Source organism: Homalodisca vitripennis, chromosome 3 (genome assembly GCF_021130785.1).
Source record: "Homalodisca vitripennis isolate AUS2020 chromosome 3, UT_GWSS_2.1, whole genome shotgun sequence".
Classification (NCBI taxonomy): Eukaryota; Metazoa; Arthropoda; class Insecta; order Hemiptera; family Cicadellidae; genus Homalodisca; species Homalodisca vitripennis.
This window is the reverse complement of record NC_060209.1, coordinates 131,535,915-131,549,132: the sequence shown is the minus strand read 5'-3', so window position 1 is coordinate 131,549,132 and position 13,218 is coordinate 131,535,915. Positions and strand designations below refer to the sequence as shown.

The 13,218-nt window shown below is 33.4% G+C and overlaps 1 protein-coding gene across 1 annotated transcript in view; it reads left to right on the top strand.

Moving 5' to 3' along the window:
- Positions 1-2,551: 2,551 nt before the first annotated feature.
- Positions 2,552-13,218, top strand: part of LOC124357509 (DNA topoisomerase 3-beta-1) — a 64,873-nt gene continuing 54,206 nt past the window's right edge. Inside the window, exon 1 of the mRNA XM_046809379.1 lies at positions 2,552-2,874. Coding sequence (XP_046665335.1) covers positions 2,784-2,874 — 91 coding nt within the window. The 5' untranslated portion in view covers positions 2,552-2,783. The remainder of the gene's footprint in view (positions 2,875-13,218) is intronic.

Sequence of the window (13,218 nt, the reverse complement as noted above, 5' to 3'; positions counted from 1 at the left end):
AATAAATCTGTCAGAACTGGCACTATATGTTTTTGGAATCTCTTTAAAATGTAACTGCTAATGTTATCGTTTCCTGATGATTTATTGTTTTTTAAAGATTTTTATGGTTTTTAAAACTTCAAATTCAGTTGTCGCAGTAAAAAATAAAGAATTTGGTACAATTTTACTTGGAAATAGTTGATTAAAAATAACTTGATTTTGAGTATTAATAATCGTGTTTTTAATGATTTTCGGTGCATTTATGAAGAAAGAGTTAAATTCTGATGCAATCTCCTTTTCATCGGTAATTATGTGTGAGTTATCCTTTTCTATTTTATTAATTTCATTTTTATCTCGATTTTCTCTAATTAAATCATTAACTATTCTCCATTGTTCTCGTGAGTTCCCAGCACAATCCTCAAATTTCTTCAAATAATAATTTTCTTTATCACTTCTCATATTAACTTTCAGCCTATTTCTAAATGATATGTAGTATTCCTTCAATTTATAATCATAAGGTCTAGAAATCATTAGCCTATAAACCTTTTTCCTTCTATCAACTCCTCTACATAAATAATCAGTTATCCAAGGTGTTTGTTTACATAAGCTCCTTTTAATTGTGGTTTTCTCTTTGCATTTATTTACAGAATTTTGCAATATATTAATAAACAAATTAAATGCATCTGAGACTGAATTCTCATTACAGACATGTGCCCATTGTATACTGTCCAATTCCAATTCCAATTTACTATAATCGATCTTTAAAACAACTGTATCGTCGCACATTTTATTTACTTTTTTGGTTTCAATATTTATTCTTAAAACAACCATTGAATGATCTGTAATGCCAAGATGTAATATTAAAGCATCGTGTTTAACGTTATGCGTAATTTTATTAAATCTAACAAAACAGTGATCAATGCAGGTTTTACTTTCGCCTACTATTCATGTCGGCTCGTATATAAGGGAACTTAGCCCATAGCTGGCCATTAAGCCTAGATACGCGTCAGCTGTGACATCATCCGCCAAAATATTACAGTTTATGTCACCTGTAACAATTAAGTTTTTTCCAACACAGCATGCTATCAGGTGCTCGATATCAATGAGGAATTGTGCTATCGGGATGCTATGCAACCTGTACACCGATAGGAGGACAAAGTCCACGCTATCTGTGTGGCAAGTGAGTTGGAGACAGTCAGCCGACCGCAAGTCTGTCAGCATGTCTACACTGCACTGATAACAGGACCGAGCGTACACCACGACTCCACCCGATCGATAATCTTCGTTACAATGACTGAAAGTTTTGTAACCATCAATTTTATACAAATTAATTTCGTTACTAGTAATCCAAACTTCAGTAAGCACAATGAAATCAGGAAAAAAGTTAAGATTATGCAATTCACCCACTAAAAATTCAAAATTTTACCGCATACTTCGTATATTTTGATTAAAAAAATACTAAGCCATTCTATTATCACAAAGGCGAATTCGCGAATTTTTACGACGAGGAGATCAACATTTAAGTCTTCTGGGCTTGTCGTGACCAGTTTCGACATGTTGCCGAGAGGTAGCAGGAAGTGTTGCATGTTACTTAGAAGCACACATAGTATATGTAAGTTGTCAGCATTTAAAGTTCAAAAGGAGAGTCAGAATGCTCTCGTGTTTTGCTGTAATTTCCATTTTCATTTTGAGATGGATGTAATGATCAACCGTGGAACGAAGAAATATTATTGCGCCCAATAATATCTAAACAGTAAAATATAGAAATACCAATGCCATTAATAACTATTTGAAAAGATCTAGTATTTTAATATAAAACCATACCTTCTAGACCAACTACAAGGTTAAAATAGATTTCCATTGCGTCTACAAACTTTCTGGCGACACTAACTGGAATTGTTTGACACAACTTAAACACTTTAAGATCACGCCAACGCATATTAATGATACGACATTCAAATAAACTTATATGGATCAGATTACGGTCACACTTTCGAACTGATGTAATGCAACCATAATCTTTTTGATTATACCTATCTTTTTCACCATCGAGACAAACGTCCTTACTCTCGTTTCACAAGCTTGCTTCGTATCTTCCAACTTTCTGCAAGAGAGTTTGAAATTATGTTTTGAGCTTTGAACAATATTTGTATTAATGTTTGTAACCCGTCTTTGTACATGTATTCAATGTAGGTGTATCGGTGTGAAATATAGATTGTATTCTTGAATAGTAGACAATATTTTTCACTGTTGCAGAGATACATATTCTATATTTTATTATATACTGTACAGTAATGAGAACATAAAATATTGAAAATGCGACAAGCTTTGTACTGGGCATTTTTTGTTATTTTAAATAGGTATTTCTAAATTTGATTGTTAATTAGTTTTCAGTAATTTAATTTTTATAATTGAAACATAAAATAATTACCTAGCGTATCTTTGTGCGATCAGCGTGCTATTCTATGTTGTATTTTTCTGTTTTCCATAATTTGTGATGATTCTTGTCCATTCCTGTTGTCTTTTCTTATATGGATACCAGACTCAGTTATGCATCGAACAGTTTAGAATTTGTCATATACCAAACAATTATCTTGTTTGTTGGTCGTTGCTCATTTCAGTTTAGGTTATGTTAGTCCACTCGTATAACTTCATATACGGTGTCTGAAAGAGAGACTATGGTTTACTTTCAATTAGTTTACTGAATATTGTAAATTATCTTAGGTGCTACATTTATTTTTCACTTATTTATTTGAAAATGGCTTAAAGTTTGAACATTTGTATCAGTATTTCTAAGCTTCACAATGAAGACGGCTTTAATGGTAGCAGAAAAACCGTCATTAGCAAGCTCTTTGGCTAATATCTTGAGTAATGGGAAAAACACATCTAGAAAAGGTATACATTACAAACTTTATTCAAGTATATGTTAACTTATTAACTCCTCCTTTAATTTTAATGTAATTTTTATTTAGGTGTTGCATATTGCTTGAATAAGAGGCTACATTTTGGAATATTTTGTTTTATAGGTTTTGTTTAATGAGAACTTTTATAATGTTATTTGGCCTCCCATATAAGTTCAAGGGAGTGTAAAAATTGTTATCTAGTTTTCCAGAAAATAGAAACACATGTTATTAAAAGTGGGTCAAAAGAGGGGATGGGTTTGGCTAGACTTAAGTAGCTTAAGTTACACTTGTCATTCAATTGTTTTGATTGGACGTTTCGATTTTTATTTAGAATAATTCAATATTTGCAAATAAATTACATTTATCATAGTGGTATTTATTTACATTAGCGTGACCATGGAAAATGGACTTTTTTTTCATGGGTTGGGCATTTATAGCCAAGTATTATTATCACAGGTGCGTATGAACTGGGGGGAAAGTATATTATTGTATTATATTAATGCCTTTCGGACATTATTGCGTTAAGGAGCAGGGGCATCACATGATCTGGGATTCGACTTTTGCAAGCTCGAGTTAATTTTTTTTCTAAAAGAGCAAGCAGTGCTCAGCGGGCAGGCATCGTTGACAGGATTAACGTATTAGTCAGACTCGTCTTTACGAATTGCTTCCACGTGAGATACCGAACATCCAACACAAAGGTGTGCCATTACCACTATTGAACTAGGAGGTTAAGAATAGACGTGGAGGAACAACGGTAGTTCAAAATGGCGTCCCTTCTTTATTTGAGAAGGCGAGGAGTATTACCAAACTGTCAAATATGGATAGTGTTGCCAGAGGTACGATAATTTCATTGATTTTATGCGCCGGTAAGATACACGATGGGTAGTTATTATCGTACCATGAAAGATTTTTTACAAATTTATACAAGTAACAAACCAAAAGTTAATTATAACATAATTTATTATACGAACATAACATACTTTTTCATTAAATGTGTTTGGTACGATTATTTTATATGAAAGTACGATAATTTCTCGTTGTTGGTATGATAATCGGTTTTCAAAATCTGGCTATACTGAGTTTGAGCAGACGCGGAGTTATAGAAAACTGTCAAAAATGGAGTTTTCAGAGGATTTAAAAAAATCGTAACTCCTTTGATTTTCGTTGCTGACGAATTTTTTCTTCACTATTGTTTTCAGGAAAAATTGTATTTTTTAGGGAAAAAAATGAACATACCTTTCCATGGTCACGTTATTGTAAATTGATACCATCATAGACTATGTTTTTAACTTATTAACAATGTTTAATGAAAACAATAAACAACAATCAGTACCTTTGTGAGAATTTGAACAACTTCAAAATGGCAATTTATATGAGGAAATGAGATATCATTACAAAGTGTCGATATTTGTTGTAAGTGGCTGCAAGATGTGGGTTTGGCTCCTGGAAACCCAGTAAAATAGGCAAAAGAAAGTACAACCTTGGGAGAGTAGTCGAAGGAAGTTGGTTCTTAGGATTAATAGAAACTGTACCTGAAGGGAATAGAAGAGGGCATCGATAAAGACTCGAGATCTGTCCTGGCAATATGAGAGATATGGAAATCTAATACCTTTGTTATTAAAACATGTCAAAACAGAAACCATAATAGTCACAGACTTGTGGAAGTCTTACTTTCATTTAACTGATCATGGATTTGTACTTTTTACTGTAAACCATTTAAAAACTTCATTGGTCCATTGACCATACCCAAACTATTGAATGTTCTTGGCGAGCAGTAAAAAGAAGTTTAAGAATTGAAATACCGGCAGACTGTCTAGTGGACCATTTCTGTGAATATCTGTACTGCAGGGAAATACATCTGTCTGGGGAGAATCCTTTCATTCATTTTATAAAAGCGGTTGCTCACTGCTATCCGGGAAAATAAATATTGTGTTGTAAAGTTCATCTAATATGTTTTATGTTATTGTTAAATTTAGTTTATTAAGTCGTACTATTCTTGTGGTAAATGAATTATAATTCTTGTTGCTTACAATTAACAATGATATGGAATTACGATTATATAATATCGAAGTTTATAATATATCAAAACGTTTTATCAAAACAATCGAATGACGAGTGTAGGCCGCTTATTAAAGTCTACCTATGGGTTCTTCTTTCAGAGGGATCGACTTAAATGGTTAAAATGTATGTTTTATATTACTTGGAATAGGAACACTGAAAAATTTCAAAACATTTGGCCTTGGGAAATGGACCAACTCAAAGAACCTGCATTTCTTGATGAGCCTACACTACATATACAACGTAATAATTCGGTGTACCACAGTGAATGTACTGTGCCTTCTGTTGCACCCTAAACACCATACTCGCAACTGGCACCAGACGTTTCAGTTATAACGACTACCACAGTGAACGCACTGTGCCTTCTGTTGCACCCTAAACATCATACTCGCAACTGGCACCAGACGTTTCAGTTATAACGACTACCACAGTGAACGCACTGTGCCTTCTGTTGCACCCTAAACACCATACTCGCAACTGGCACCAGACGTTTCAGTTATAACGACTACCACAGTGAACGCACTGTGCCTTCTGTTGCACCCTAAACATCATACTCGCAACTGGCACCAGACGTTTCAGTTATAACGACTACCACAGTGAACGCACTGTGCCTTCTGTTGCACCCTAAACACCATACTCGCAACTGGCACCAGACGTTTCAGTTATAACGACTACCACAGTGAACGCACTGTGCCTTCTGTTGCACCCTAAACACCATACTCGCAACTGGCACCAGACGTTTCAGTTATAACGACTACCACAGTGAACGCACTGTGCCTTCTGTTGCACCCTAAACACCATACTCGCAACTGGCACCAGACGTTTCAGTTATAACGACTACCACAGTGAACGCACTGTGCCTTCTGTTGCACCCTAAACACCATACTCGCAACTGGCACCAGACGTTTCAGTTATAACGACTACCACAGTGAACGCACTGTGCCTTCTGTTGCACCCTAAACATCATACTCGCAACTGGCACCAGACGTTTCAGTTATAACGACTACCACAGTGCAGTTGTTGTGTACATACCAAGGTTAACGTTTTCTCCCATGCTACTCAGTAAACAAAACTTAGTTATTTCAACTTCAATTTAACGTTTAAATTGTTTAGTTATAATGAGTAGTTTCTAAGTAACAGCCATTCAAAATCCTGGCATTCTTTTTCAAAGACTTTGTATATAACTAAGATAAAAATTGAATTCAATATAAAGACAAATACAATATTTTCATATAATTTGCAAATCAGCAATTCGCTTAGTACCCAGGGTGACGTTTATAAAGTTTCCTCTCCTGTATTTGTTTAAAAAAAAATCTATTTTCATTAATCACACGTAGCCTACATATTTACTGCTACTTGAGGTATGTTTTTTGTTATTGTCAGTATTTAAGTCTGATAATTACTGCTTCTAGACACAAGAATTTAAGGATGTATCGTATTTGACCAAATATATAGGTATATCTCTAATCAGATATGGAACTTAATGTTCCTAAAATGTTGTTAATTCTGTTGAGATAAATTATTTATTTTTATTGTCAGAGCGTTAGCGAGGCCTTTCACTCGAGGAACTGGTAACATTTATTTGTGTCTGTCTGCACGGTATCTAGTAAATAAGAACTGACCATTCGACTTGAAAGTTTGTATGAAGCTTCCCTACATGGGACTGACTATTTTGTTGACCCGTAGGTAACATAGGTAACACTGAGTTTGGTGACTTGAGTGATGGTACATGTTATAGGATTTGGCTGTGTATTAGTAAATATATATTTAACAATATATTTATATTGTTCTTGTTGGTAACAGCAATGGCAATAAGGAAAAGCTAAATAAATAAATGTGTAAACAAACTGAGCAGAGTCATATATTTTAAATGTGTATTTAAATTTTAATTCATATAGTAAACATTTAAAACAAAATAATAGAATAGAAAGTAAGTGTTTAAAGTTTGTGACAAGATTTGATTTCAGTACACTTTTGCGATATATTACCTACCCTCCTTAGCTCACCCTAACTTTTTTTATTTGGATACTGCTAATGAAATCAAGTTGTAGAAGAACAAACATGTGAATGTATCATGTGGCTAGATATTTAAAGAAAAATTTCATCTATAGACATTAGAGTTTGCATGGAACTTAATTTCCACATAGGCAGATAAGAATGAGTTCTAAATATGATGGTGCATGTCCAACCATAGAATTTGGCTGAGTATCACTGAAGCCTACCACACAGTAGACTGACACTAATTTTTGTCTGCTGAGGAGATATAATGTAAATGTAATGAATGTACATATGCAGATAAGAATGAGTTCTAAATATGATGGTGCATGTCCAACCATAGAATTTGGCTGAGTATCACTGAAGCCTACCACACAGTAGACTGACACTAATTTTTGTCTGCTGAGGAGATATAATGTAAATGTAATGAATGTACAAATTTTCTTTTCTATTTGATCAACGGTTTTTTGGCCCTCCTCCGTAGACTAATGGTTATAGTTTCGGCTCTCTAACTGAGAGATCACGGGTTCAAATCTCGGGGAGGGCCAATAATGTATAGATACGAAACAGTGTGTGTACTTTAAAAATAAACCAGTGTACATCGAAGCCTACATAGCTGAAACTGAGGCTTAAAAGAGAACAAAAAAAAATCGTCTGTCTGCAGGACGTCTAGAGAATGAAATGCCGCTCCTACATTGTGGCAGACATAACCTAGCATGAAATTATTTTGATGTTTTCATGTCTGACTGTTATTTATGAATTGAAATAAGAATGAAATATAATCTATCAGAAAGTAAATACCGGATACAACATAATTGTGCGGCGTTCTGTTTTAAAGTAAAACAAGTAAATAAATAAACTTTTGTTTACTTTGTACATTTTAAATATTGATACATGCCAGTATAATGCAATGATTACTTCAAATCCCTTCTTAAATAAACTAAATTAAAAAATCTACGCTTTAGATGTGGAATTTAAATCTACGCTTTAGATGTGGAATTTAAATCTACATAACTTACTGAATTATCGTAAGGGAAAATAAACATTCTGTAAATTTTTCACTTCAATAACCAATCATAATTTAAATTAATTTGTAATTATTTACTTAGTATAACAAACCTTGGCTTAAAACTCAAACTCACAACATAATAATGGTGGCAACTTCTATATAGAATAGAAGAGTAATAACATTTTTATTGTGGCTTTGTTTTTATTTTACTACACTATAACACTAACAAAAACATTAGCATTTAATATTATATTCTTGTTTTGCTAATCCAAAGATATTATTGTATTCTGAAAACATACATCGCAATGATGGTGATATAACGCCATCTGGGGATTGTCACACTGTCTTTGACGATAATATGTTTTCACTTTGAGAATCTTCATATATTGTTTTAGCGATGATATATTGTTGCTTGAGATCCATAAGGTTGATTTTATAAAGGTTTTTAAATAACTTACGATATTGATGTTAATCTGACTTAATGTGGTTTAGTTGTTCTATTTGTATATTGTACACAGTGACATCATAGTTATAGTTTATTTCTAGATCATGGAATTTAGAGACTGATATATGTAATGGTGAATATTGTGGGATGGACAAAGGTATTCCCAATTAATAGTGAAGTTGTCCTTCAAACAGTAGATAATTTGACAGAAAGTGACAGTGGTTTAGGCCCTACACATGAATTTAAACTCAAATCATGATATTCATACTGCAACTGCATGATCATACTGATTATGTTTTTTTAGAAATATGCTATACCATACAACATTTTTTAGTATGAGTATAATTTTAATCTACACCTATACACAAAAACATAAAACTTATGAATGTAGCCACATTAACCCAAGTTGTGACGAGCAGTAAACTTTACTTATCATTCATTTTCAAAATGAACTTTTTTCAAAAATCATTTAACATCAAATCTTTATACTGATGTTCTGAACTATAAAATTGTTTAATTTCATGTTTAATATTGAATTTATCTTCAATGTTCTTGTTACCTTTGTTTTTGGTTGTAATCTACTGCTGGCTGGTGTGTAAACCCCCCTCCCCCTCTCTTCAAGTCTTCATTCCATCTGTGATATTATCAAGCCAGTAATCTCAGAAATCAGGCAATCACCCGAAAAAATCTTCTATAGCGATTTCAATCTGCCTAACTGATTTACAACTTAATATTAAGTTATTCACATATTGAAAATTAAATTGCCACAATTTATTTTTTCACTGTAACAATTACCATTAATAATTGTTTATTATTTGTATAAATTATGAAGTACAAAACTAAAGTTATTACTAGACTATGGTTGTTATTCATTTGGTTCTTGCGATCTCTTGTTAGTTTATATAACTGATGTTACATTTTGAATGTTCTGTTGGTATAGCCGTAGGAAGCAATCATTGTTGTATCATTTATATAATCCAAGATAATTTTATTCAAATACTTAATTTTAAAACTTTTACTGTAAATAAATAAACTAAACACAAATAGAAGGCATTATTTAACTTCGAGGTGGTGCCACTATTAGGTCTATATTTTTTATTGTAAAAAAATCAGTATATGAACACTATTTTCTACTTCAGTCCTATACATTTGGTATTTGCTAGATGATTGGTCCTTTTATATGTTCTCTGCTAGTTAATTAGTATAAAATTCACATTAGTTCTATAATTGTTAACAAACGATTGTTACTTTATATAAAGAACCAAACATACGAGAACCTTGTATATACTCTGGAAGAGTTGCTGGCAACATAAAGTAGTAGTCGACTTTAATGTTGTTTGTTTCTGATACTATCACTATACTTGTTTTGTTTATACATACTAAATAATTAGACTTAACATCTTTCTTTTAATAGTAGCTGTTATTAATAGATATATTACATATTAGATGTGCAAAAATCTGGACATTCCACATTTTTTTGCACCTTTAAATGTTTAGCCATAGTCTCAGTTTACTTTCATGTACGTTTGTAAAAATAACATAGTAATCAATGACTATTAAAGCCTAGTCAACTATTAGTCATTTAGTCTATACAGATTAGTAGTGGTGTAAAGTTACAAAAATGAGCTAGAGAATCGACACTGGCTATAAGGTGCTCAAGATCTCCCCAAAGTTGGCTGCGTCATTTTGCTACGGTCCCCACGTTCGTGTGCCTATTCTGCTACGATCCACTTTGGTCGCCCTTCTGCTACATTCCAGTCTGCAGATATTAGATAACTATCAAAATTCAATGTCTGTAATGTTGTTGATATCACCAACACTGGGTTTATCTCTATCTCAGGTTTTTTTAAATAGGTTGAATGATGGTTAAAAACTCTATATTACTCCATTAAAAGTTCCGATCAATATGATTGTCTATATCATAACAAAATTCACAAAACATTCACTGTTCTTATCAATCACTTTGAATTAAAAAAGTTTTTAAAAGCAATATACTTTAATTTAAAGTTTGTTATCTTACTTACCACATTTCTCTGTAGATGGGATTCTCAATAAAAGACAAAGCACATGACCTTGATGTCAATTTATTTACATTACACTGTCCAATTCCACCTACCTTGTTTTGATAATTTGAGAATCTAAAACAACATCCCATCCCTTATTAAAACTTCAATGCACAATAGTACAGTTTCACCTTAATTTCATCACTACTGTACCAGGAGGATCCACATGAGTTCAAAACCTCCTTGCTTCAAGTCTAGAAAGAGAAGAAGGATTCTCCGTATAAAACTACGCATATCGGCTCACACAATGTTCATCCCCCTCCCGTTCAAATCAGCATCTTCACGATTGAATATAATTTGATTCTTTTCTTATAATTGTCGAAATTTATCACGTTCACTATAATTGATCAATTTAAGTCTTTCTATTTTCTTTTATTATTTTTCCAAAGTTTTTTATTTAAATTTTTAGCAACATGTGCTTTCTGACGTCATGAATATGCAAGTCATTTTATCCCACAATTGGCTTTTCTGCGTAATTTTATTTAGTACTTTTGTAAAACACGAATTTTGGTTATGTTTGACTCATTTTAATTAATTAAATTTGTTCCCATATAAAGTTTAATATATTTCTCCGTTATTAATTAAATAAATCTCAATTCTGACAACATGTGATTCACTGACGTCACAGTCTGCCGATTCACTGACGTCACAGTCTGCCGATTCACTGACGTCACAGTCTGCTGATTCACTGACGTCACAGTCTGCCGATTCACTGACGTCACAGTCTGCCAATTCCCCGTGAATATTCAAATGTTGTAATTTGATCTGTTACAAAGGAACAATATGTTTTCATTTGAAAGAATAAAACATTTCAATAAAATGTCATAGCAATATTTACTATCCTCACAGTCACATGAGTTTATGATTTACCTCCTAAGTTTACTATTCGCTAGGAGACTATATTAGTTCCAAGCAGGGGTGCCCATCCCCCCCAAAGGCTATGGCGCATTCCCCCCCAAAAAATTTACCATTCATGGGGGTGTATAAATTATACAGTATAATTATTGTCACATTTCTTTAATAAAATGTATAAACAACACATATGCCAATACAAAATAATAAATCAATGTACAGTACTATAATTAAAAGTCAAAATGGCTAGAGGTGTTTCAAAAAGGTAACTAACTTGATGAACTTAACCCTTGATTTAATTACCCTTGATGGCCTTTGTAAAGCAACAGTTTTTTTCCTGTTCTCACTTGAAATGCCAAATTTGTCTATGATCTCACTGTTTGGAATTGATTGTAAAATATCCTTTTCGGATGCCAAAACCAACATATCAGACAACCAGGTATCACCCATACTGCTTCTCAATCTATTTTTAACGATTTTAAGTTTGCTCATTGCTCTGTCACTGAGCAACTTGTTGGCTGGCAGGGCGAGAATTATCTGATACAATGATGTTCAAATATGGAAAACCCAGATATGTTCAATAATAGCGATAGGGTCTTATCAAGCCCTTCTTGATCCATTGATCAAGATATCGTTGCTTTGCAATTGTACTTGTACAATCCAATGTTTCATCAGAAGAATCTTGGGTTTCAACTTCAACTTCTTCATTGGTTAGTCTTGCATTTTTGTATTTATCATCTTTTGAAGAAAGGACATCTGACAGGTCAATATTTTGATAGCTGCCTTTGTATAAACTGGCTGAAAACATCAAACTCCTCACAAAGTTTCTCGGTATCCAATCCATAGTAACCACACAGGTCACTGACAATGTCTGCGTTTAGGGTGTCGTCCCCAGTGTTTAGCAGCTTTTCGTGAGAAAAAATGAGTAATTTGCTGCACAAAATTTAATGACCTTTCAGGAAAAACGATCATGCAGTTGTGTGATCACAGAATCAAGCACTTTAAAGAAGACTTCTGTTCTCAGTTTTGCCATAGGATCTAATATTATTTCATCAATGGCAAGTTCGTCCATGAATCTTTTTCTCTTTCGGATTCGTTTGATTGAAGTTTTCTGGAGATTGTGTTCTTGAACAAAAATTAATTAATACTGCCCACCATTTTGTCCCATCCCTCGTCGGTTCTCATAGATTCGAGTTTAGAAATAGTTTCACACACCACTGTTGGAATCATTCCATAGTCAATAATTTTAGACTGTAAAAAAAAAACAGTCACTGGTGACAGACTTTTGAATAGTTCGGCAGCAATGATCATAACTGCAGCAGATTCATAATCAAATAGTGCTTTCAGAAGTCCTTTTGCTGATGTTCTTGAGTCCGTTTCAGATTGAGTGTTATCAGATATGTCTTCCAGGGTTTCTCTTAGGATATCATAGCAAGTTATAACGGTTTTTACGGCATCGTTTTTGCTTGACCACCTTGTCGTATTGACTCTTTTCAAACGCTTTTTTCTAGCCTGACATGAACCTTTTTCTAACTTCTCTACGAAAATATGATGTCTTTTATGTCCAGACATGAAATTGTACAGTTCTTGCAGAGTTGAGAACATGTCCCTTATTTGTGGGCACAATTCCATTGATTTTTCGACAACTAAGGCAAAATCTATGCGAACAACACCAAATGTAGAATGCTTTAGGGCATTCCTTGAGGACAAATGATTTGACCCCACTAAATGGACCACGCATGTTTCCCGCACCATCCATGCTCTGCCCAATCATACCATTCTTATCAAATCCAATTTCCTGGAGAGTTTTTAATAGCTCAATTGATAAGTTTTTGCCAGTTGTGTCTCCGCTAGTAAAAAACGTTAACAAGCCGCTCTTCTGGCTTCACATTCTCTTTGATTTTCTCCCGAATG